General features: G+C 41.5%; 1 protein-coding gene and 1 long non-coding RNA gene across 12 annotated transcripts in view; one reads left to right on the top strand and one right to left on the bottom strand.

Moving 5' to 3' along the window:
* GRHL2 (grainyhead like transcription factor 2) overlaps window positions 1-1,234 on the bottom strand; it is a 143,469-nt gene extending 142,235 nt beyond the window's left edge. For 3 of the 4 annotated variants that reach the window (XM_079106954.1, XM_079106955.1, XM_079106957.1), the window contains exon 1: window positions 898-1,016. In XM_079106954.1, coding sequence (XP_078963080.1) covers window positions 898-917 — 20 coding nt within the window. In that variant the 5' untranslated portion in view covers window positions 918-1,016. Of the gene's footprint in view, window positions 1-897; window positions 1,017-1,100 lie in introns of those variants that run through there. The other variant, XM_079106956.1, reaches the window with a different exon arrangement.
* LOC306643611 lies at window positions 966-20,900 on the top strand. 8 transcript variants are annotated; one of them, XR_013759002.1, is made up of 6 exons: window positions 966-1,039; window positions 3,881-3,953; window positions 5,774-5,851; window positions 6,277-10,153; window positions 13,487-13,756; window positions 20,765-20,900. It is a non-coding gene; the product is annotated as an uncharacterized lncRNA (long non-coding RNA). The 8 variants fall into 8 exon arrangements; XR_013759003.1 differs by lacking the exon at window positions 966-1,039 and adding an exon at window positions 1,127-1,237; XR_013759004.1 differs by lacking the exon at window positions 966-1,039 and adding an exon at window positions 1,127-1,237 and having other exon boundaries at window positions 5,470-5,851.
* Window positions 20,901-25,623: the final 4,723 nt, after the last annotated feature.

The following is a 25,623-nucleotide window of genomic DNA, read 5'->3' as shown; positions in this document are numbered from 1 at the left end:
GGTGGCGGCCTCCAGCTGGCTGCGCCTGGTCTGGCCCGGCCGCCGAGAGCTGCGGGCTCCGGGGGCATGAGAATGACATCGGGGCCCGAGCCATCGCTCATTTACAGGCGCCCCTCCGAGCCTCGCCGACACGTTTACTCGGGGCCTCCAATCAGTTCCCCACACATCCAGCAGGCCCTGTCCCCCAGCACCTGCGTTAGGTGGCCACAGGACGCGGGAGCAGACAGGGTTGGCGGGGGCGGGAGCGGGGAGGATGGGGGCGGGGTGTGGGGAGACGCTGCCCGAGGTCCCCGCGACCAGGGCCTGCCCGGCGCCTCGCCTTGCCTCGCTCCGGGGCGCACACGCGGGCGCACACACGCACACCCTCCTGCCTTAGTGCGGGAAGATGGCCGTTTCTGCTTGGATATAAAAGCTCTTTGTTGCCCTCACACAAAGCGTCCAAGACCCGCTTCTCCAGCAGGCCCTTTGGACAAATCGAAGGAACTCAATTGAACTTCCAAAGGGGTCCCCTGAAATCTGAGAAACAGGAGCACCTCCAGGAGAGGGGGAACTGGCCTCCCGCCCCCATCTACCAAAATCTGTCACTATTCACATATTCGTCCGGGGAGCGGGCGCTGAGATCATTCATAAGGGAGGAAGGAAAGAGGAAAATCTACTTTTACTATCAAGGCCCAAATGGGGTATTAAACATCCACGTTCTTGTAGGGTTTCTGCCCTTAAACAGGGTAGAAACATAATCCGGGAACGTCTGCATCCACCAAAAAGAAAAAGAAAAAATAAAGAAAAAAAAATACCAACAATAGCAACTTAAAAAAAAAAAAAAAAAAAAACATAACAAACCAGTTGCCATCAGCCCAAAGTGGTAGCAGCAGCAGCCGGCGCGTGTGATCCACTTACTTGTCCGACTCTTGTGACATGTTTGATCCAATGAACTCGCTCCCCTTTTCCTGGAGCCTCAGCCTCTGGTGAAACTGGACTTTCAAGTCTGTGCAGGTGAAGGTGTGTGAGAGCGCCCGAGATGGCAGAACAAGAGCTACAGGTAATTCTGCTTTTTCGTCCCCCCTCACCACTCTCGCTCGCTCGCCCGCTTGCGCCCTCACCTAGCCGGAAAGGTGGGATAAGGGGGGGCCCCTCACATGGGGCCCGAGCTCGGAGGCGGCCGGGCGGCGCGGAGTCCTCCTGGATCGTGGCAATGGGCAGACACAGAGCAGAAAGTGGCGGACTTGGGCGGCCACAGGTAACTTTCTCGCAAGGAGCTGAATTCTTTCACTAAAGGGTACAAGCCCGAGGGACGAGCTGCGCGGTGATTGGCTGCGGAGCTCCCTCAGGTGAGCTGTCATTGGCAGAGGCGCGCTCAGGTAAGGCCCTTCTCCAAGTGCAGGTAACTCACTCCGAAGTTTACCTGAGTGGAGCGGTGGCACGCTTGCAGCTCTGCGGCAGCCTGCGGGAGCTGAGGGTCAGTGCTTCGAACCGACTTCCATTACGTTTTCCATCTTCCCCGAGGCCGGCTGGGGAGGTCGGGGGACTGGTGGGAGACAAGGAACCGGGGGAAAAGCAGCACCTGCAAGCACTAGGGATTGTGGGTCAAACGGAAGGACGAGAGAGAACTGAACTCAGAAATCCCAAGCCAACCGGAATCAAATGGGCAACACACCACAAGGCGTTTAATACCCACTGTAAACGAACTTTGCGGCAGAAGAGTAATTACGGGACTAAAGTGACTTTTTGTTAAGGCGGGAAAGAAACACAAAGTTTGTCGGGTCTGTTGCGTAATTGCATTTTTAACATTCTTATCTACAACAAACACTTTTCGTATCCAGGTAGTTTACAGGTTTTCAAATACGTGAACATCCTTTCATGAGCTGGGCTGATGAAGAGTGGCGAACTTTTGGTAGAAAAAGGAGATTTGGTTGAATAGACACTTAACATGACCCAGGAGCACTTCTTTGATCTCAACTCTGCAGCCCGGGATTCCAGAGCTGCAAACAACCGCTGAATCCGTTCTATAAACCTGTTGTCATTTGACGTTTCCAGGCAGGCATCAACATTTACATTGTAATTCAATAGAAGCAGCTACTACAAAGGTTCTTTATCCTTGCAGTTTAATATGGTTGCTAGGGGAACAGTGCAGGATGAAACTGGCTTTCTTGTGGTTCTGTTCCTCCTGGTTGGTACAACTCGAATTAGCAAAGGTGTAATTTATAACTGCAGCTACCAAAGGGAAGTATTTGTGGTAGTTCTTCTGACAAGGATCTAGCCCATACACATGGATCGTGGAGGCAAAGGTGGACATGGAAAGCTTACCATATTTTACTACGAGTTAATACTAAAGCTACCAGACTTGATACAACTTCTACTTTAAGTCTTTATGGATCACATATTTCCTGAAAATTACAAAATAAGGCAAGGTTTGGTTGTTACATGTTTTCACTCTCAGCAAACGAATTTCACAATTTTATCACATATATCCACACATGTATCTTTTAAACATAATATATAAACATAATATATTTTAACACAAAACAACTCTACCTTCTTTATCTTCCTTCCAGAGGCAACCACGTTCCATTTTCAGCTGTCTCTACTGTCATTTACCTCCCTATTTTGAAATAATTTATGCTGCTATCTCTTGATTTATCATTATAGAGAAGTTGTGCTTTGACGACCAGTTGCCTTGGTTAAGGATTTAACCCTTTCACTCTACCCAGCTTCCCCTTTTAGCCATTCTTCCATTATAGTTTTTTTCATAGTTTAGGGGCTGAATTGTAAGTGTCTGTGCAAACACCAGGGACAGCGCAGCCAACTAGTGTACTATGCTTGTTTTCTTTCTTATAAAATCTTTTGTCTGTTTTATCATATGCCTATCCTGGTATTTTTCTACAACTGATCTATCCAATGACCATCTAATTTATTTTTCAAATGATCAGACAAGCAATTCCATCTTTCCCCTGGAAACACTCCTCCAAGACTCCACTGTTGTCCTGTGACAATGGAGATGAGGAGCTCTGAGGACCTGCAGCTCCCTGTCATTCTGAGATGCTCCCTAATTTGTCGGGTGAGAACTCCCTTTCTGTGTCTAGTGACTTCTTGGTTTGTGCTCCAATAACAATCCAAGAAAGGTACAGAAGGTAAAATGTTAAGTCCTTATACACTCAAAATGCCTTCAACTTTCACTTTTGATGGACAGTTTGACCGGGTGTAGAATCCTAAATTGAAACTTTTCATTGATAATCCCATAAAAAGCACATTTTAAAAAATCTTCTAGTTTTTAGTATTACTGCTGAGAATTCCAATGTCATCCTGATTCCCCTTCCTTTTGGAATTTTCTTTCTGGAAACTCACAGAATGATCTTTTTAACTCCAGTATTCTGAAATGTCATAATTATACACCTTAGTTTAGTTGTTCTTTTGTTCATCATGCAGGGTACTCAATAGGACACTTTCAGTCTGGGTGCTTATGTATAGTTCAGGAAATTATTTTAAAATATTTCTTCAATAATTTCCTCTCAGGTCATCATAGTAGTGTAGTTAAGCTCCTGAAGGTTCGGATTGCCTGAGTTCGAATCCTAGCTGTACCATATGACCTTGGACAAGTCTCTTAGTTTTGCTGTGCTTCAGTTTCCTCATCTATAAAATGAGGATCATAATAGTAATTACCTTGATAATATATCTGAGTCATTTCAAACAGTGCCAGACACATAGAAAGCTTTAATGCTTGTCTACTCTTGTTATTTCTTTTTGAAACTCTTCTTAGTTGAATAAAGGATCTCCTGGGGTACTCTTTTCTTCTTCTTTTTAAGGACTGGGGAATTGGATCCAGGGGTACTCTACCACTGAGTTACATCCCCAACCCTTTTTATTTCTCTTTATTTTGAAACAGGATCTAAGTTGCTCAGTCTGGGCTCCAACTTGCAATCCTTCTGCCTCAGCTTCCTGAGATGCTGGGACAACAGGTATGTGCTACAGTACTCCACTTGGATTACTCTTAGAATATTCTTCTTCCTTTTGGACATCTCCTTCTCTTTTGTTTTATTTTGAAGGCTAGCTCCTTCCTTGCTTGCTATTGAAGTGATCCCAAGCATTATAAACCCTCATTTTGTGTTTTCTGTTATGCTTTCAATATGATTCTGTGATTATGTCATAGTTGCAATAATTCTGTTTTCGTGGGCTGTCTGCAAACTGCTCTCCATTCATAGGTAAAAATGAAGGTCCTCAGAACCTTATCACATAACTCTGTGGGCATGGGGGAACGTGCCTGCTCACGGGTGGGCTTGCATGTGGTGAGCAAGCCTGTCTTTTCACTGGAAGATACCCCAAATGTCAGAGACTAGAAGTCTTTTCTGTTGGGTTCTTCAGTTTCTTAGGAGAAATATCCTGCAGTCTCTTGCCTGAGGGGGCGTTCACCTGGCTGCCAGTGTTCTGGAAGCTGTTCAGGGAAGGGGCCTGGATGAGCCACTGCTTACTGTACAGCTTTTCTTTGCACCTGGCACACACACCTCTCTCCTTTCTCCAGCTGGCTGCAAGAAATGAGCCAAAAGGATCTGAGGGCATTTTCCATAAGAAACTGAAGAGCCCAAAAGAAAAGACATTCGGTTTCTGACGTTCAGGATAGATATATTTGCAGGAAGAGACAGGCTTTCACCTGATGGTCACATAGCAGGCCCCCCAGTGAGCAAGCACACTTCCCTCCCCAAGAGCTTCTAATGAGCTTCTTTTGACCTCATTCTTACCTGTGAATGGAGTCAAGACTGCCCATGACCGGTGAACACTCTGATGGCCCAGGGTCCAATGACTCAATTGCCAATATTTACCCAGACCCCTGACTTTAGCTTTTCTCCTCTCCTTTGCCCTTCTGCAATCCTGGGGTCTCTTCATCAGCACCCCCTCTATGATGCTCTCTGGCATCTCCAAGGCCCAGGTCACAAGGGTTTTGTAGGGCAACTGGGCTTTTTCTGTACTGACCTCTATGACCACTTTAGAGTATCATTTCCACTATATTTTTAAAACAGTTTCCACCCCATCTTTGAGAATTATGTTTATTTCTTGCTGATGACTCTTCTTCATTCTCTTTGTCCCTTTGGATGGATATGTCCTTTTCTGTTCCTTTACTGTCCTTTTTAGAGGGAAATGAAAATTAGAAAGTACAGGTCAATTTATCATCATTATTCAAATTTCTGTTTCCAATATTATAAAAAAGCTTCTACCAAACTGTCCCAAAATTGTTTGTGCAAAAAACACCCATTGTTTATGGCTAATCTATTTCTTTCATTGGTTTATAGTGGTCAAGATTCCTTTTTTCTTCTCTTCACCTGATAACTCCACTTTGATTATGTGGCTTGGTATTCCCCTAATTGGCTAACTCCTGGCATATTGATTGATTACACCCATGAATAAGGCTCCAATGGATTAGCTTATATTTTCAATCCTGAAATTACCTCTGTTACCCAATTGTTTTGATTCCTTTGGCAGATGAATTGCAAATAAATATGCAAGTTTCTGCCACATAGATCATGAGACTATGCTCTTCTCTCTCCAAACATCTTTATCCATAAATATTGAAGTATAGCATTGATTCCCAAAATATGGTCCCTGGATGGACCATCAGCATCAGATCATCTGGAAGCTTGTTAAAAATACAGATTCACCAATTTGACCCAGACCCATTGAATCAGAAACTCAAGGAAGTAAGCAGCAGCACGTGTTTCTAAAAACCCCACCTGTGTAGTGATGCATGGTTGAGTTTGAAAAGCACAGCAGTGTGGTATTCTGACAGGATGAAGTAGCACATCCTTGGCCATTGAAGACCATCATCCTCAGGTGGACATGGAGTTTTCTAGCAAACAATCAGGAGGTAAGTTATGGATTTTATCTGTGTGTATTATCCCATTCCCAGCCCAGTGATTTTATTTAATGGTTGACCACTGCCCTTAATTGGAGCAGTTAGCACATTTAAAAACATGAGCCTGGAATCTTCCATGGTATCCATCATGATCTTAGGAGTTTCAGCACTGTGTGGAATTTGAGAGCCATTTTTGGAGTTAGCAGCAAAAGATGCTCACATAAAAACTAGTAACACAACAATACTATTTTTAGGCTAAATTATTTTATGAGATTAAAGTTTTATTTAAATTCTAATGAGGAAAATATTATTTGTACTGTCATTTTAAATAATGATCTTTAGCATCTACTAAGATGACTCATTCCATTTTCTTCAAGTAGAAAGTTCTGTAGTTGATGCTAAACTGTTGTCATTTTATCATTGTGAATCTTTTATAGTGAGAGTTGGGGACAAGAATCTTTTATAGTGAGAATTCTGGGACGTCTGAGCAGAAGAATCCAGTTTTAAAGGACTGCAGATCTAGTCAAACAAGTCTGCCTGTTGCTCATGGTCCCACTACATGTTATACACAGGGCCACTGCCCAGGTGCGTCATCGAATCTACCATGGAGCCAATGACAAGTGGTATCTCCTAGTTGTTTTGTGCTATAAAAGCATTATCTTGTTCAATCAACTATTAACCCCGAGAAGGAATCTTTGGAAGAATAGGATATACCTGGATGCCTGGATTTGAAACTGACAAAGGGGTTACAACTCAACCAGCTATATGTTAAATGGCAGTTCCCTTGCAGTGTAGAGACACTTATTCAGCCAGCAACCAGCTGAGGTTTGAATATTGCCTTCAGGAAAGTGAATGTCTCCCTTGCTGGAGACGGCCACTGTGACTCTTCAGCCCAAGGCACCATCCCTCCTCTGTGATGGCAGGAGCCAGAAATAAATTCTAGTCAAATTGAAACAGGAAGACTTCAGGCTGTGCACATCAGGGGAAAACCCTCAAGAGTGCGGCATTGGACCCATGACAAGGAGAGGAAGCACAGGGTGCAGGCTCATCAGTGAGATACGTCTCCTAGCTTCCACCGCACAGACAGCTTTTGAGCCAGGACCCACACTGACACCACCACTGCCCTATCTCTCCCCCGAGGTAGGAGATCAGAGGGGCCTTCTTTGAATAAATTCCTAGAGAAAAGATCTGCTGATATTGATGTGTTAGTGTTCCTCAGTCAGAAAGAAAAAGAGAAGGAGGAAGAGGAGAGGGAGGGAAGGAAAAGAGATGGAGGAAGAGAGGGAGGGAAGAAAAAATTTGGAAAAGAGGGAGGGTGGGAGGAAGCTACGGAGGAGGGAGAGCTCTCTCTAGGAGAGCTCCTTTCCACAAAGTTCGCTGTCCCTCAGAGAGCATCTGACAGGCTTTTTATGCTACACTGTGAAATATAAACATGAGGTCAGGGATCACCAATATTTGAGAAACACTTCCAGAACATAGGCTCAAGACCAGAACAAAAGTCTAACAAAAAGGATAACTTTGAGGAAGACAGATCGTGCAGAGATGAGATAAAGCTCATATAATTAATAAATTAGAAGGTAAATTGCATTCACAGCTGGGGTTGTAGCTCAATGACAGTGCTCTTGCCCGATATTAGCACCACAAGTCTCTGGGTTCAATCCCCAGCAATGCCTCCCCAAAAGATACTGCATTCCCAAAACAAGATCAGTACACTATTTAAGAAAGAAATATCACAGAAGCAAAACAAGCTGATAGACATTAAAACATAAAAGCTGAACTAGAGCCTTTAATGGAATATATAAAGACAGAATCTAGAAAATTTCCCAGAAAATAGAAGACTGAAAAAATGAACAATAAGAACCATTTAAAAAATTATTCGATAAATTAAGAAGGTATAATTCATGGCTAACAGGTGTTTCAAAGAGAGTAGAGGAAACAACCAGGGGAACATTATCAGAAAAAAAAGATAAAATATGATTTTTAAAATTTGTTTAAATTTGTTCTTTTTAGATATACATTACAGTAGTAAAATATGATTTTAAGAACTAAATTATTATGAAACTTAGTTGATAGGACCTATAGTGAATTCTAAAATATATAAATTGAGGTAGTTAGCATTAAATTTCTGGATTGACCTTTCCAAAGAGTAGAAAGAAAATAAAACAAGCAAAGAAAAATGGCTCATACAGGAAGGATAAAGAATCAGAGTAAAGGCTGGGCATATAATTTAGTGGGGGAGTCTTATCCGGCATGTACAAGCCCTGGGTTCAATCCCCAGCACTGAGGGGGGAAAATCAGATCAGATTCAATTTTTCAATAACTTCCTGCTTTCAAATATTTAGACTAATGCCTCTAAATACAGAATTCTGTGACCTAGATAAGAAATTGATGAAGCATACAAGCAAAATAAAATTTAATTTCAGAAATTCTGAATCTCAAAAGCTGTACCTTTTAGATGGCATGTTCCTTGAAGATATGGGGAGTACCAGAAAAGGGATCATGTTAGCAGAAGAGAAAGTGTGAAGAAAGTCAGGTGTCAGGGCTTAGCAGCAGGCAGGGAGAAAATGTACCTTCATTTTCAACTGAAGTCTCTGGGAGGAGATGAAGGGAAGAATCCCACTCATCAATTGAACATGTGGAAAATCATATTGAAAAATTCTTCAGTTATAGATACAGAGAAAAGCAAGCATATACATAGCTGGGGGGTAATTATACAAGAATGGAAATGTCATTATATTACTTAGTGCGCACTTGGCTCAGCAGTGCTTAATAATCATAGATCATAATAATGGAATTACTGACCGGTAATTCATTAAAACTCAGTTAGGAAGGTAAGAGAAAGATATTGGTGATGTGTGGGTGAGAAGGAAGGGGAGGGTTTTGGAAGAGAGTTAAATCATCCTTACCACAACAGGAAGTCACTTGTTGCCTAAAACTCATCAATTAAGAACTAGCAATGCTGGGCCCCTACCAGCTGGCTGGCTGCTGAGAGCATCCTTAACTGTTCTGCTTACCCATCTCTGAGCACTGCTGAAGCTTGAAAGAGGAAGCCAGTTCACCTGGAATGTAGCAGATGTTCCATACACTCTTACGCCATTTATTTATTGGCTCAACGTTGCTGATGAAGCTCTAGAAAAATACAGTTTTTCTTACCTAACAAAGGAATAGTCTGAAAGTCAGCAGCATTAGCTTTGGTCCTGATGCTCAGTGATGTCAGCCTGGCATCTTGGAGATTGTCTTGGCTTTTCCCCTGTGGGCACAAGAAGGTCTCTCCAACTCTAGCCACTTTTTCCAGCAGCAAGGAGGAGGAAGGCGTGTCCTGGCCTCAGCTCTGCCATTCATCAGGATAGTGGTGGCATTAGAAGCCTCAACAGACCTTCATCTGATGTCCCATTGGCCAGAACCTGGGCACACAGTGACACTGTGTGAGGCATGGCTGAGGTGGAGGCGGGCAAGAAAGAGTAAAGTGGAAATGCATTCTGGTTTAGCCAGTCAACTTATTATGTAGAAATATGGAAGAAAATGCTAGAATTTTCAAAAGAAAGCTAAAATAATGAAAAAGGATTGTCTTTTAGTACTGGAAAGAGGGAAGGAACCAGGCATGAATTGCTATATTTCAATAATATCAATCAATGTGATTTTTACTACCATTACTCAATGTATTTATTTGACTAAAACTATCTATATAGTTTTACCCACACATATAGTTTATATGTGTGTATATATGTATATACATATATATGCATATACATATATATGTATGTTCAGTTTTGATCAAAATAAAATTAATCTAAGATATTACAGAACAATTTCCAAACACATCATGTTCTCTCTTGCCTGGGGTCTTTGTATTTGCAGATAAATCTCCTCAAAACTCTTTTTCTCTCTCCCTCTCTCCTCCCTCATCTGAGTAACTCCCAAACTTTCCAGTGGCTCAGTGCTCAATTTTCTCTCCTTCAGGAAGGGCTCTTCAGCTCTCTCATATTAGGGGAAGTAATATTGGGAAGATATATTTCTCCATGATTCATTCACATAGCACTATGTTCCTTCTCTTCAAAGACTTATGGCACTGGTCATTTCACATCTATTTGTGTGGTGTTAGATTTTTGACTGTCGCCCACCCTAGACTGAATCACAGACTCCCTTCCATTGTACCACTATTCTGTGGTTGGGGAACTGTTGAAAGAGACATTGAATTAAGCACCTCATCAGCAATGTTGAGCAAATAAGTAAGTGCTGTAAGCACCTATGCACCATCTGCTGTGTTCCAGTGAACTGGCTTCCTCGTTCAGTCCTCAGCAGCGCTCTGAGATGGTAAGTGTAGCAGTTGAAGATGCTCTCAGCAGCAAGCCAAAAAGCAGCCAGCTGGTAGGGTTGAGCTAGCTTCCTAAGACCAGTTAACTTCTCTTGCACAACAGGAAGTCTGGGGACTGGTACAGGGGGACTGTACTCATAACATTAGATCAGTAATGCCATAACTCAGAGATCTGAGTCAGTATCTCCACTTGCTGTCACACATGATAAAACGTCTTATGTCCCTACATAATCAAGTTTAAAAGCACAAAGAAGGTGGCAGGACACTTGCCCACTGCAGGAATGAAAATCTTTCCCAGAAGACCCCATCAGAGTTCTTTTTGTACTTCACTGGCCAGAGCTAGGTCATCTGACCAGTGTAGATCAGGAGCTGGATCTGTCTTCCATGAGATTAAGGAGTATTCACTCTAATATTTGGACAAAGTAGATTATCTTAAGCAAGTGGGAGCATTTGGTTTTAAGAATCAACAGTGATTTCACAGTATTAACAGCTTCATAGTACAGATGATAAATTTGACCTTCATTTTATATGATGCAAGCAGCAGAGCTATAATTCAAACCTTGGTCTGCCTTTTTTCAAAACCTGTCCTGCCTCGGCCACCCCAGTTGCTGGAATTACAGGCATGCCATACCATGTAGCGGGTGGGGAGCTCACTTTCACTCTTGTCTGAAAATGTTTCTCATGTATCCCATTGATCATCAGAGCATCTGTTTCTCAGGGGAATTATCATTATTGCTTTGATGGTCTAAATAAACTATAAGTAAACTGAGAAAAGATGACATTGACTCAAGAGAAAATACAAAAATGAGAACCCAAAGACCACCGCTGGGGCTATGTAGACTAGAACGTTCCCTCTGAGATTTTCAGTGAGGCATATTTATTTTTGCTGCCATCTTGAAAGTGTCTCAACCTGGAAAAAAATACATTCAAATAACCTAATATTATGAGATGGACACATCCCTATTTGAAAACCTCCAATAATTCCTCAGTATACATGAAGCTACCTAATCTACCAATTAAGACCTTCTTTAATCAAATAACCTCCATTATCTAAATCCATCACCAGTGCTATTAGATGTGTCCTGATAAAGGCTGGTATGGAGTCTGAAGGCTACAGGCCAAGAGAGCTTTACTTGTGCAAGGCTTGGGACCCCCAAACCACAAGAATGAATGGAGTTGCAAACCATGAATGAAAATTGGGAGTTGAGTAAAAAAAAAAAAAAAAAATGCCAGTATGGTTATTTGGAGGGTCTAAAAACAAAGTGGTCAAAAAGAGATATGAGACCATAGGTGTAGAATCTCAAGCCAAGTGATATGAATGAGTAAAACCTCACTGGGAGAGTGAGATTTAGCAAAAGACAATCATTGTAGCATTCACTGATGGGGATGGTTTGTTTTTATTGTCTTCCCTGGTCTTGGCACCGTCCCTCCCTCCCTGTGTTAAGTGGTGTCAATTCTTCCTAGGTGATCCTGTCAGAATGCTTTGATCTTTCTCAGGGTTCTCTGAAAATATTAGAGAGGAGTCTGTGACAGATTTTGGTTCACGCCTTTCTAGGTCTGCCAGGTTTTAGAATCTCTATGGTGTTGCTTAATTGAGAAGCAGAGTTCAGTACATTTTTCACTGTGTGTTTTTTGTAGGAGGTGACTTAGTCAGGTGTTCCAGCCCAGCAGGTGGAGATTGTCATGAATTTAGGCACGGGAGGTAGAAGGTATATAAAGGAAGGCTTCTGAGGCCATGGATGATCTCCATTTTGAAGGTTTCCAGGTTGTAAGCTGGTAAATTTGCTAGGAAGAGAGTCCTATGATGTTGCCTAATTCAGATGTCGGTTCTTGTAATCAATTGGCATAAATCATCAGAGAGTATCTTTGACAATCTCCGAGCAACTTATATATAGCTCTTTCTGGCTCCTATTGGGATGTTAGATGTTAGAGATGACCTCGGGTCTTATTCCTTAAAGCGTAACCTCAGACTAGTCAGCTATTGGAAAATCCAGTTGCAGACCAACATTTGTGCAAATGAGAGGGAATTCTACCGGGAAGACAAGACCACTGGGGAACTCCTGAAGGCTGCTGAATATGTATAGTTTCAAAGTTAAAGCAAAAACAGAAACAAACTTGTTTTTAATGCAACTTACTAAAAAGACTTGTGAATAGAAACTGTACAGAAGCAGTGAGAATGGGCAGATTAGAAGGGAAACCAACGTGAAGGGAAAGAAAGGTCTTAGAGTGGAATTTGCAGGCTTGGAATCTGAGAGAAAGCACTGGTGAGTCACCAGCTGCCTGGGTTGCCCCAGGCAAATGCAAAATGAGTCCTCAGCCAGGATCTAGTCAGCTTGCCCACCCCTCCACTCCCACTGCAAGCAGCTCAGTCCTTTGAAGGGAAGACAGCCTGTCCCCTAAGAGGGGCCTAGACCCTCCCCAACACAGATTTCTTGATATAGGTAACCACCTCCCCCAAACAACCTTAGAAACTCTTGGTTGTCTCTGATGATAGGCAAACTGGCAGCCCTTGGGGGATGGGGGATGGGAGGAATTCAGTCCAAGAATGTATTTTGTTGATATGCCGAGCGATTAAAAAAAAAAAAAACTTAAGATAGTATTTTTGAAGTAAAATTTCCCATGAAAATTGATTTCATCTTATTTAAAAAATAATCAAATGTGGCAGCACAGGGCTCTGAAGGTAATAATGGCCCTTAACAAAGATAGGTACCTCTTGTTTGTTCCGTTTCTGCCAAATTCTGCATCTCTACTATCCTCAGGCTGGGTGGCAGTTCTCATTTATCATCAATTTTCTACTGTTTTTCTAACATCCCCACGCTACCCCACCTCCCACCCCCTGCACCCCTGTCTTTATCATTTATGGAGCAAAAAATTCAGACAAAAATTTAAAGAGATCCTATTTCTCTATGGAAATTAAGAATATGGTTATATGTTTGTTATGTAAAAAACAACTGACTTTAAAGACCACATATTAATTGTCTTTGAAAATCAAATGAAGAACTAGGATAAATGAAACAATACAGGATGAAAACATTACCAAACTGAAAATGAGGATAGAAATTTCAAGAGTTTGTTTTTACATATGAATAAAATGAAAAATGCTGCAAAAATGTAGTTAGGAATTTGATGCCAGAACATTTAAACCTTTTTATAGATGGAGGATTTATAAAAACATCTATTGAATATATCAAAAGAGATTCTATCAGATTTTGATATAATCAGCACAGGGGACCAACTATCCATGCTGAACACAGGGCTGGAAAAAAGAAGGAGCCCTTTGTTGAGGTCTCCATGGAGGATCCAAATAAGCTGCATCTCTTTTTCCAACCTAGGTTCTCGACAGGATGAGAAATAAAGGTTGAAGATGGAAGCCAAAACGTCACCTCTTCCATTGAGAGGCACCATTGAGAATGTGATTTAATGGAAGAGCCACTTGGAGCCCGCAGATTGAATTCCAGGGTTCCAGCCCCACCCACACTCAGGCCTACAGACTAAACCTTCGGAAGAGCAAAGCTGAAGGCAGATTTTGTTCAAGAGAATGAAGTTGAAAGCAAGAAGCCAAACAAACATACCTGGTTTGTCTTCCCAAATTTTCAAATCAGGTAAGCCACTCTCAAATCACCAACGATGTGTTCTGTTGAGGAAAAGGCAGGTAAAAACATCACCCTCCAGTTAGCTCTTAGTGAATGGCATTAATGAGGATTTAGATGGGTCCAAAGAATTCTTAGATGTGCTGACCATGACAGGAAGGGTTTGGTTTTACGTGTAACCTACCCTGGTAACACTCATGAAAGGTGACCATTGCTGGTGTTCCTGTGAAGGACGGTCTCAAAGTCCAGTTGCTTCAAATCCTAATCTATAGTGGAAATTTGCTCTGTATTCATGGTACATACCAGTGGAAGTGACTATATGCAGTACAATGTGGCACCCCAAAGGAAATATGCCAACATTGGAATTCTAATTCCAAAAGTATCTTGGGAGTAGTTACCCTAAATATAAAAACAGGTACCTACATTCACATAGCTGCTTTCCATTATAAATAGAATGAAACTAATCTCACTTAGAGGCTTTAATGCTAAGTTTGGAGCAGGGCAGCATAATATGCAAGACCCAGTACAGCCTTATAGTGTATAAGAAAAGGAGGGCAGACGTGTGTGGTTCTAAACAAAAGAGGAATGAAATGTCACCTCCTCTGGGCAGCCTTAAAAGACCTCACATCTAGAGACATGGTCGTTCTGTGGGTTGGGTTCCCACAGCACTTGGAACCTTGGTTTGTACTAGTTAGCACTCTGCATTGCAAATACAGAAACCTACTTGAGCTAGTTACAAGTGGAAACATATATAAGATCCAGGCTGTCCCTCAGAAACCAAAGACACACTTGGAGCCAGGCCTCAAAAGAGGCTGCTGCCAGGGGCTGTCACCCTGCCCAGAGCAATCTCCTATTGCCTCTTCCTTGGCCTCTCTCTGACAGTTCCTACTTTCTTTCTTGGCAACCTGCTTTGCTCTGCTTTACACAAGTCCGCTTGTGTAAGCCACATGGAGAAAACTGACTGATTCTCTCTCATCCTTTCTCTCTCCTTCTCTCCTCTTGCCCCACTCCCATTCTAAATGTCCAGGAGAAAAAATCTGATTGGCCTAGGTTAGATCAGCTGTTCACCTGTGGGCCACTCTGCTGCCCCTAGGCAGGCAGGCTCCAGTAGGATCATAGCTGTCCCTTCCTGCCTCTCCTCCAGCATTAAGACCACCTATTTAGAAGGATCAGACTGACAATCCAGTAAATGTCCACTAAAACATGGTGTACAAGTGTACTGACTTTTCTCCAGGCTGAAAACACACACACACGCACACACACACTACTGAGAACTGTGTCCCTCAGGATTTTTTTCAGTTATGATTGGAAGGAATGAATTCTGACAACCTACACCAGGAACAGATTTCAGTGGAGAGATATGGGCAACTGACAGACCCAAAGGGAAATCTGAATATCTGGACTCAGGAAGGTTAGAAGCTGGGCTGCTCCTTTGACTTTCAGGTAGTGGTCATTAGATGAGGTCAACTCAGGGCACTGTCATGCCTTGTGTTGCCCCTTAGCTCAAGACAGCCATGCCCCAGGGAGAAGACATCTGAGTGTGTTAGCTGTGGTTAAATGGCCCCGTGCCATCCCATTGGTGAGTCGTATGCTGACCCCTATGCCAGGTGCTGTTTCCAGAGGCAAGCTGGCTGTGTCCAGCGAGGGACACCTGTACCCTGAGGAGCAATTAGCACATTCTCCAGAGATAAGTCAATTCTCACTAACTAGACTACTCTACAAGCAAGGATCATTAAGGACCACAAAGAAATACTAAAGTCACTTAGGTAGATCATTCCTTCATTCATTCACTCATTCGTTCGTTCGTTCATTCATTCATTCATTCATTCATTCATTCATTCATTCATTCATTCATTCAATGCTACCAGAGATCAAACCTAGCACATACTAGGCAAGCTCTCTACCACTGAACATCCCTAACCCTTTTTATTTTATTTTCAGGCAGGCCTCACTAAGTTGTCCAGGCTGGCTTTGAACTTGTGATCCTCCTGCCTCAACCTCCTGAGTCACTGAGATTACAGATGTGTGTCACTGTGCCTGGCAGATTTTTGTTTTTTTATGTGTATTTTTAAGTCCCTGATAATTGTTTCATTCTTCCTTCAGAAATTTCATATATTACTTGCTTTAAGTTCCTGTAGCAGGATTTGATTTAATCATGTAAAATACTGCGTGCCATCTGGGACCCTGTTTCTAAAGGCATGAATACCTGCTTAGATAAAATTCAACAAATTTTAAAATCGTTTACCTTTCTATGGAAATGCAAAGCAAATGAAAATAGGCCAAGTATTTCCTTTCTAATCTCTTTAGTTATAAAATCTTTAGGATTTATTTGTTGTTGTTTTTGTATTTCATCGCCATTATAAAATCTTTAGGATTTATTTGTTGTTGTTTTTGTATTTCATCGCAATTAACATTCTTATGCCATTCATTATTATCATGCCCCACAATGATCATTTTCTTTGGGGTCACTTTCTGGCATTTTGCTGTGTCTTAGTCTGGAGAAACTGAAGGGTGGAATCCAAACAAAACTGTGTTTACTTTTTCCACACTTCAGGAACCAGAGTAAATTCAGTCCCCAGAACCCTAGGGGGAAAGAAAAAGAAAAAAAGACTTTTCTTTGTGCACAACTGAAATTAGTAAAGAAGGCTTTATTTACACTGCACATTAGCATCCTAATTAAAAGGATAAGGCAATACATAGATAATGATAGATAATTGCCCTCGACAGCAGTTATTGATGAGATATGGTAATCAAATGTTTGAAGGCATTTACGTGCTAATAGAGTTGAATTCTATGAGCTGTTGCAGTTTTTATAAAAGGACCATTACATCTGGGCAGAAGATTTTCTGGAAGTCCCCTTTGCCAGTGCCTCACCAGGGTTCAGGGGTTCAAAGTGGTATAGTTGTCCTATATCCATTTGGGAATTGTTCCAGGACACTCCATCCCCACCCCTCACCCTCTACAGATACTAAAATTGAAGGATGTAAAATGACTTAATATTTGCATACAACCTACACACATCCTCCTGTGTGCTTGAAGTCATCTCTAGATGATTTGTAATAATTCATACAATGTCAATGCTGTAAATAGTTAACATTGTATTATTCAGGGAACAAATGACAAGGAAAAAAACGTCTGCACATGTTCTGCATGGACAATTTTTTTTCCCCAAGAAATATTTTTGATCCACAGCTGATTGAATAGGCAGGTGCAGAACCCCTCGACATAGAGGGCTGACTTGGCTATTTTCTCTTGGGGGCCTGTCTCTTCATTGGATCTGCTTCGGAAAAGAGAGAGAGCCCAGGCGGCATTCACATGGCCCCGGCTGAGGCTGGAGGCTGTGGCCAGTCTGTCCAGCCAGACTGCCTCTGTTTGCTATTTCACCTTTCCATCCTCCTTTTTACCTGTCAGCTGCTGATGTGGGACACTGCTGTTGAGTTCTGGTTTTCTGTGTAGGTGAGCATTCAACAGTTTATTTTGATGACTTGCTTTTGGAGTCAGATTTAATAAAGCCAGAACAGAATCGCCTTCTTGGAAGTCAAGAAAAAAAATGGATCCAATCAAGTTTTTACAGGCAGATGGTTGCTACTATTACTGTTGTAAATCAAAGCACAACTTCTCCCTTCCATATTATGTTGGAATGTATGCATTGCTATTTTACCAATTTGAACATCACTGGTTTTTTAAAAATTGTGGTAAGAGATAGAACATTTAACAGATATGACATTTGCCATGTACCAGTTTTTGAGTGTACAGGTCAGTGGTATTAAACACATTCATAACGTGTGATTATCTCTACCATTCATCTCCATACCTTTTTTTAAATTTCCTAAATGGAAATTTTGTATCCATTAGATACTGATTCACCATTTCTCCCTCACCACCCGCCCCCAGCAACCACCATTTTATGTGGTTATGTCATTTTACACAAACATATGAAGGTATTGAGTACATGGCTCAGAAGATATTCGTGAAACCTAATTGGAATAAGTTATAATCCATGTATGTAGAATATGTCAAAATATACTCTACTGTTATGTGTATCTAAAATGAACAAATTTTTTTAAAAAGAAAAGAAGGTATTCATTAAGCAAATAAATAAGCAGTGGCATAAAATAGACTGGGATGTAGTAATATTTTGCAGAGTGCTTATGAATATAAGCCCCTTTACATAGGAAATATATATGATAAGTGAGTGTAAAGATGCCTGGTAGTGGTAGCAGCTCCACCCAAGTTAGGAAAATATCTGAGGCTGAGTCTTTCAGAGAGGTGAAATGACATACCCAAAGATCCATTTGTTTGTTTGTTTGTTTTGTGGTTTTGACTACTCTATCTCCTTTAAGAGGAATGATATGATATTTATTTTTTTGTGTCTGGCTTATTTCACTCAGCATAATGTCCTCAAGGTTGATCCAGGTTGTAGCACATGTCATAACTTCCTTTTAAAGGCTGAATAGTTTTCCATTCTATGTGTATACCACATTTTGCTCTTTTGTTCATTTGTTGATACACACTCAGCTTTCTTCCATGTTTTAGTTATTGGGAATAATGCTGCTGAAGATGAGTGTACAAATGTCTCTTTGAGACTCTACTTTCAGGTTTTGTTTGTTTGGTTGAGGTTGTCTTTGCATATATTCTCAGAAGTGGAATTGCTGCATCAAATGGTAATTCCATGTTTAACTTTTTTGAGGAACCCCACCCCCTACTGTTTCCACCGATGGTGTACAGGGTTGTAGTATCTCCATATCCTCACCAATACCTGTTGTTGTTGTTGTTGTTGTTTTTCAATAGTGCCCATCCCTGGATATTAGGTGATATCTCATTGCTTTAATTTGCATCTCCCTAATGATTAATGGGGGTGAACATCTTTACATGTGCTTATTGACCATTTCTATATCTTCTTTGGAGAGGCATCTATTCAAGTCCCCTGCCCATAAATTGCATTGTCTGTTTTTTGTTGTTGCTGACTTTTAAGATTTCTTTCTATATTCTGGTTATCAATACCTTATCAGATGTATGATTTGCAAATAGTTCTCCCTCATGTGGGTTGCCTTTTAACTCTGTTGAGAGCATGTTTTAAAATGTTTTTACTTTTTAAAAAAATTTTAGTCGTTGATGGACCTTTATTTTTTATTTATTTCTTTATATGAAGTGCTGAGAATTGAATCTAGTGCCTCACACACTCGAGGCAAACACTCTACCATTGAGCCAAAACCCCAGCCCTGTTGAGAGCATCTTTTGATGAATAAAATGGAAAATTTCTCAGGAAGTCCAATTTATCTATTTTTTCTCTTGTTGCTTGTGCCATTGGTATTCATATCCAAAAAAAAAAAAAAATCACTATTGAAACAAATTTCTATGAAATGTTTGCCCTGTGTTTTCTTCTAAAAGTGTTATGGTTTAGGTCTTAAAAATCAGGTCTTTGGCATATTTTGGGTTAATTTTCTGTGTGGTATTGGGCTAGGTTCCAACTTCATTCTTTTGCATGTGGATATTCATTTTTCCCAGCACCATCTGCCAAAAAGACTTTCCTTTCCAATTGAATGATCTCTGCCCTTTTGATCTCTGCCCTTTTGCCAATAGGTATCTCATCATATATGTGAGGGTTTATTTCTGAACTGTTTATGCTGTCGCATTGGCTTATGGGTCTATCTTTACATTAATGCCCTGCTATTTTGATTACTGTTACTTTGTGTTAAGTTTTGAAGACAGAAAGTGTGAGTATTCCAGCTTTGTTCTTCTTTTTCCAGAATGTTTTGGCTAAATTGGGGCCCCTTGAGATTCCAAATGAATTTTAGTCATTTTTTTTTTAATTTCTGCCCATGTTTAACCATTTTTTATTTTTTAAATCTGAAAAATGTTATATGATTCAATGTAATAGTTGAACTCTGTGGTGACAGTGGGGTGACTTAGGCAGAAGGAGGAGAGCGCTGCTCATTTGTTTTTGAAGCTAAGCATCATAACTGCAGGAACACAGACATATGAAGGCATTGAGTACATGGCTCAGAAGATATTCGTGAAACCTAATTGGAATAAGTTATAATCCATGTATGTAGAATACGTCAAAATATACTCTACTGTTAAGTGTATCTAAAATGAACAAATTTTTTTAAAAAAGAAAAGAAGGTATTCATTAAGCAAATAAATAAGCAGTGGCATAAAATAGACTGGGATGTAGTAACATTTTGCAGAGTGCTTATGAATGTAAGCCCCTTTACATAGGAAATATGTATGATAAGTGAGTGTAAAGATGCCTGGTAGTGGTAGCAGCTCCACCCAAGTTAGGAAAATATCTGAGGCTGAGTCTTTCAGAGAGGTGAAATGACATACCCAAAGATAAATAGCTAACAAGCCGTGGTGACCAACGAGCGTATTTGGTTGAATTCAAAGCCCAAGCAGGGTGTGTGGTGCTCCCACCATCCCAGCTACTCGGAGGCTGAGGCAGGAGATGTCATGTCCCAGACCAAACTCAGCAAGCAAATTCTAAGTGAGAGTTCTAACACTGAGCCTCCTCCCCAGCCCCCTGTCCTGCTTTGATAGTTGTTCATATAAATATAAACCTTAGTCTTGGTAGCCCCCTCTGCTCTGCTCCCTGGAATCCCCCAACAGTCATCCCCAATTCTTAGTCACATTACCAGTGAAGTCTCTGAGGTGGTCTTCTGGGTCTGGGCCTCTGCTACCAGAAACAAGGGCAAAGACAAGCAGCTCTGCCTCAGATAGAGTACCGCTGGTACCTGCTCAGCACCCTCACCAACCCTGCAAAATGTGCAATGCTGAGAACTGCAGGCTTGACGCAGTGAGGTGGCAGGACACAGTTCAGAACCTCTGCTTGCTTCCCGCTCCAGGGAGGAGGTGACTTCTGTGAGCCAGCCACCACACTAAGACCCCCCACTCATGTTCTTTCTCGTGCAGTTCATCAGAGTCCGTAGTTACCCTTATTCAGCGAATGTTCTGTTTTCACACAGAACTCACCAACCCAAGGCCCACAGTGCATTTCAACCCTGCCCTCTCTTGTTCCAGAGCCCTGGAGATCCAAGATGGAAAGGAAAGCATACGATCCCATCCTCAAGAAGGAACAGAAGAACAGCCAGAGGAGAGATGCAAGACTATGGGAAGATAGTTCTTTCTTTGGGTCATAAAATGTCATCAGGTTGCAATTGTTCAAAGATTCCCAAGTGCTTAGTGAGGCCCTGCAGTGGGGGTGGGGCTCCATCAGGAAAGACTGACTGCCCTGTCCCTGGTAGTTAGGAGTGGGGCAGGAAGATGCTGTGCTGGGTAAAACAACTCTTCAAGAAAGGAGGGAGTAAGATATTGATGGGCTGAAAGAAGAAAGGAGTGGAGAAGGAGGTCTTGTGGCACAGATTCACAGCAAGGATTCTGGTGCTAGGTTCGAAATCTGCCTCCACCGCTGGTTTGCTGTGGGATCTTGGAAAAGTTATCTTCATTTTCTGTGACTTCATTTCCCTATCTGTATAAAAGAGGACTAATAAAGTTGATCTCACTGAATCCAAAAGAACAGGGATTTAAATGACTGTTTCTGTAAGGGGCCTAGCATGGATTAAGACTTTACTAAACATTGGTTCTCCACCCTCCTCCTAGGGATTAGAGAAAGCAACATCACTTTGCTTAAATGCATATAAAAAGGTTTCAGGCGGTTTCTTAACAATGAGGATCTTTGTTGGTGAATATGCAAATGAAAAATAAAGAGAGGTTAAGAAACCTTGGCCAGAGGATCCCTATCTCTGCTTACAATCTGGCTAATCACCAGCTTTCCACCTGGGAAAGCTGCTGAGGCTCCTGATTGGGCCACTCTGACTCTGATGGGGTGAGCCTGCCCCTTCCCTGGCTCCAGCCCATGCTGGGCACCAAAGGGCTGTGGGTGGGGAGCTTTCAACTCTCAGGGCTCCCTTTGTCATTAGAAGATGGGTCAAACCTTAGATGGAAGAGATGGAAGGAGAGGAGGAAGGGGAGGGTGGGGTTGCAGTTGACTCTTCTGTGTGCTGTGAACCGTGCAGAGAAGAGGCGTCTGGGGGCTGTAGGAACAATGCATAAAAATCACAGATTTCAGACTTGAAGGCAATCATTTTCATCAGTACCCAGGTGATCCAGGTAAAACTCACAGAGAAATTCAATGTTCCCAGCACACACTTTGTCTATTTTCAAGTGCAAGAAATATTCTAATTGTTTTTTCCATTTGTAATTGCTTTCTTTGGATCCTGATGCCTTTCTCTCTGTTCATTGCTGCCTCTCAGAGAGCTTGTATTAAGGCACTGGCACATTGGGTCCGACCTGTGTCCCTGCCTCCTTCAGGTTGGTGTTAGCCTTGTGCCTTGATGGCCTGCATCACCCAGTCCTGGATGTTCTGCTTTTCTTCTCCCATTACTGAAGGCAAACATCACAAATGGGCCGTTTAACCCCCAGCCCCTGCTTTTCTTCAGCTCTGCTTGATACCAACCAGGGTTTATAAAAATTTTCGACTCATTCAAGATGACTTATTCAATCTGACAAAATGCAGTTCTATGCAACACCAGCCCTAAAAATACTACAGAGCTGATCTTTATTATTCTGTAGAATAAAAAAGAACCAAAGTGATTGAAATGACTAGAAAGTCATTTAGTGCATGTGGGCACTGGGGATCAGGCAGGGCAGGTGACATTCTATTTCCTCTCTATTTCATTCCTTTCTTCTAATACATGAGCGCTTGCCCTCTGGACAAGCAGACTGGCTGTTTCTGTTGGGAGGATGCATATATTTATTGTTCTATAACTAAGTGTGTTTAGATTTTAGCTTGGTTTTAGTGTGGGACCACCTGGTGGAACTGGAAGCCCAAGACCTTTGCATGCTATTAGAGGGGAGACCAAGGCAGAAGGATATCAGGTAGGTCTGCAACAAGTATCATAAACCAGTTTACTTCCAGAAGCTTGTGTTTCCTCTTCTACATTCATCTGCTAAACTTAATGGCATGCTTTTGAAATACTAGGAAATGGTTGCATGCCATGAAGGTATTTTTATTATTCACAAAAAAGGGTCAAGACAGCAACAGCCATACTAACTTCGCTTTTCTAAGATGATGTCCAAACTCTGAGAAGTGCAACCTGTGGAATAAAAAACTATTCCACTGTCCCCAATGGAGTCCTTGAGGAAACAAAGTGTCAGTTTGGTCATGTGACAATAGTTTATAATGTATTGACTAAGCTGATGTTTCTCGGCCTTCACTACATTTGGGATTCACCAGGAGGTGATTTAAAAATATAAATATATGCAGTTGCTCAAGCTCTACTCCAGAGATTCTGATTCAATGGGCCTGGACATAAGAGTTCTTCACAAGTTCTTCAGGTGATTCTAAAGGTAACCTGGATTTGGAATATTTGTGTTAGGCTCTCTTATTTACAGAAGATCCATAATTTATTTTAGAAGGATCTATGAGGAAGGCTTATTGTTTGACGGTTCTTAGACAGTTTTTTGCCAGTGAACACCGTGAAATGAATCCTGTGGAAATGACTTTCTAGGGCCTCCTATGCAAGCAGGGTACCCCCATAGTCAGTCTCTCTCTCTCTCTCTCTCTCTCTCTCTCTCTCTCTCTCTCTCTCTGTACCAGGGAGTGAACCCAGGGACACTTTACCACTGAGCCACATCCCTAGACCTTTTTAATATTTTATTTAGAATCAGGCCTTGCTAAGTTGCTTAGGACTGTGAAAATCAGGAGTAAAAAGCACAGAGGGAAGATGTGAAGCTGGGAAGCAGAGAGAGTGAGGAGGCAGACAAGGTATAGTCCCAATGGCGCGCCTCAGTGACCTGCTTCCAGCCATACTCCACCTACCTACAGTTACCACTCAGTAGTCCAATCGGATTATTAATCTATGAAGTGGATTATTTACAAAGAGCAAAATCTAGATGTTCAAAAGTGGTCCTTCCCCTACCCACCACCCGCCACATGGGATACTAGAGACTGCGCAAGCTCCTTTTCCAGTATGTTAGGATCCTCCATCAGAGCACTGTTTGGGAACTTGATTTTGTTCTTGTATGTAATACCCAGTTTGCTTTCTCTGAGTCTTGCCTCCTTGGCCTCTGCTGTGCGGAACCTGAGTAGTGTTTCTGTGAAACTGAAAGAAATGGGGAGTGTTCTGCAAATTCTCATTCCCCAAACTCAACCTTATTTTCTAATACATGCCTGCCCTGGCTCTTCTACTGCCCTACTTTTTCCTGTCTGGGATTATAATTCCAGAAGAATCACAACTACCCAGAAAGAGAACAATTATTTATAGGCATGTCATTTAAATTCTTTCTTGCCACATCTATTATAGCCTTGAGTTGTTTTTAAGGAACCAGAAAAATCAGGTATGACTCTCGGACAGAGTACTTCATGCAAATCTAAGTAAGACACTTTTTGATTTACATGAAAGAGTAGAAGGAAATTATTTGACTTATTCAAGGATGTAGTGTCTTTTTTAAAAAAATATTTTTCTTTAGTTTTAGATGGACACAATATCTTTATTTTATTTATTTTTATATGGTGCTGAGAATCAAACCCAGTGCCTCACACATACTAGGCGAGTGCTCTACCACTGAGCCTCAGCCCCAGCCCAGGATGTAGTATCTTAGTTTCATGGTAATATTCTCTATAATAATTTACCAGTTCTTGTCAACTAAGAGTAGATACATAAGCATTTGATTTGGTATTGCAGGGTAAACGAAGGAGCTGAGTGTCAGAAGTCCTGGTGGGGGTCAAGATACTTGGATTCCAATTGTATCTCTGCCTTGGTCACACACACAGCTCTCAGAGTCTCTGTGGCCTTGGTAAAGGATGGACAGATGGTCTGAGGGTCCTATCTACAGTGTAGTCTATTTACAGGTGACTTTTGGCCAATCTAGCTAAACGTTTGTCAATTTTGTTGATCTTTTCAAAGAACCAGCTTTCTGTGTCATTTTTTTCTCTTGTTTTTGAGAAAACATTTGTTTAATGTTTAATAAAATAGACATTCTGTCTGCTATTTTAAGTACAGTGTGTGTGTTTTTTTTTTTTTCCAGTGTCTTCAGGTGGAGGTTTAGGTTATTGATTTGAGAACTTCTTTCCTGAAACTAAGCATTTAGAGCTAGAAAGTTCCCTTTTAGCACTACTTTAGCTGTGTCCTCAAATTGTCTTCCTTTTCATTAATCTCAAGGATTTTTTTTTCTAATTTCCCTTTTGATCTCTTCTTTGACCCATTGGTTCCTTAGGAGTATGTCATTTAATCCTCAACATTTATGAGTTTCCCCAATTTCTTCCAACTATTCATTTCTAATTTTATTACACTATGCTCAGAGAACTTTTTTTATTATGTCTATCTTTTTAAATGTATTGAGGTTTTATAGCCTAACTTGTAGTTTTCCAGGTACACTTGAGAAAATGTTTATCCTTTTTGGGGGGTGGAGGCCAGGGGTTCTGGGTCTCACTGTGTTGTCCAGAGTGGTCTCCAACTCCTGAGTGTAAGTGATCCTCCTGTCTCAGCCTCTTGAGAGGTTGAAACTACAGATATTGCCACCTCACTGGCTAAGAATGTGTACTCTGTTACTGAGTGGCATGTTCTATAGATGTCTATGAGGTATTATTGGCTTATAGTATTGTTCAGGTCTGTTTCCTTGTTGATCTGTCTAGCTGGTCTCTTCTCTATTGAAAGGAATATACTGAAGTCCATAGTTGACTTTTGAAGAAGTCTTCAATTATGTGAAGCACAGAGGTTCAGCTGCTAAAGAGTGTTTTTAATCTATGAAGCACACTAATCACAGAGTCCCTGTAAAGCAGATAAATAATGATATTACTATTGTACTTTTTGAAAAATGGACAAGTTGAGCTCTGGAGCAATTAACAGATGTGCCCAGGATGACAGTGTTTGAGTGAC

Source organism: Sciurus vulgaris (genome assembly GCF_902686455.1).
Source record: "Sciurus vulgaris genome assembly, chromosome: 1".
NCBI classification, from domain to species: domain Eukaryota; kingdom Metazoa; phylum Chordata; class Mammalia; order Rodentia; family Sciuridae; genus Sciurus; species Sciurus vulgaris.
The sequence above is the reverse complement of the archived record's forward strand: the minus strand, read 5'-3'. Positions and strand labels throughout refer to the sequence as shown.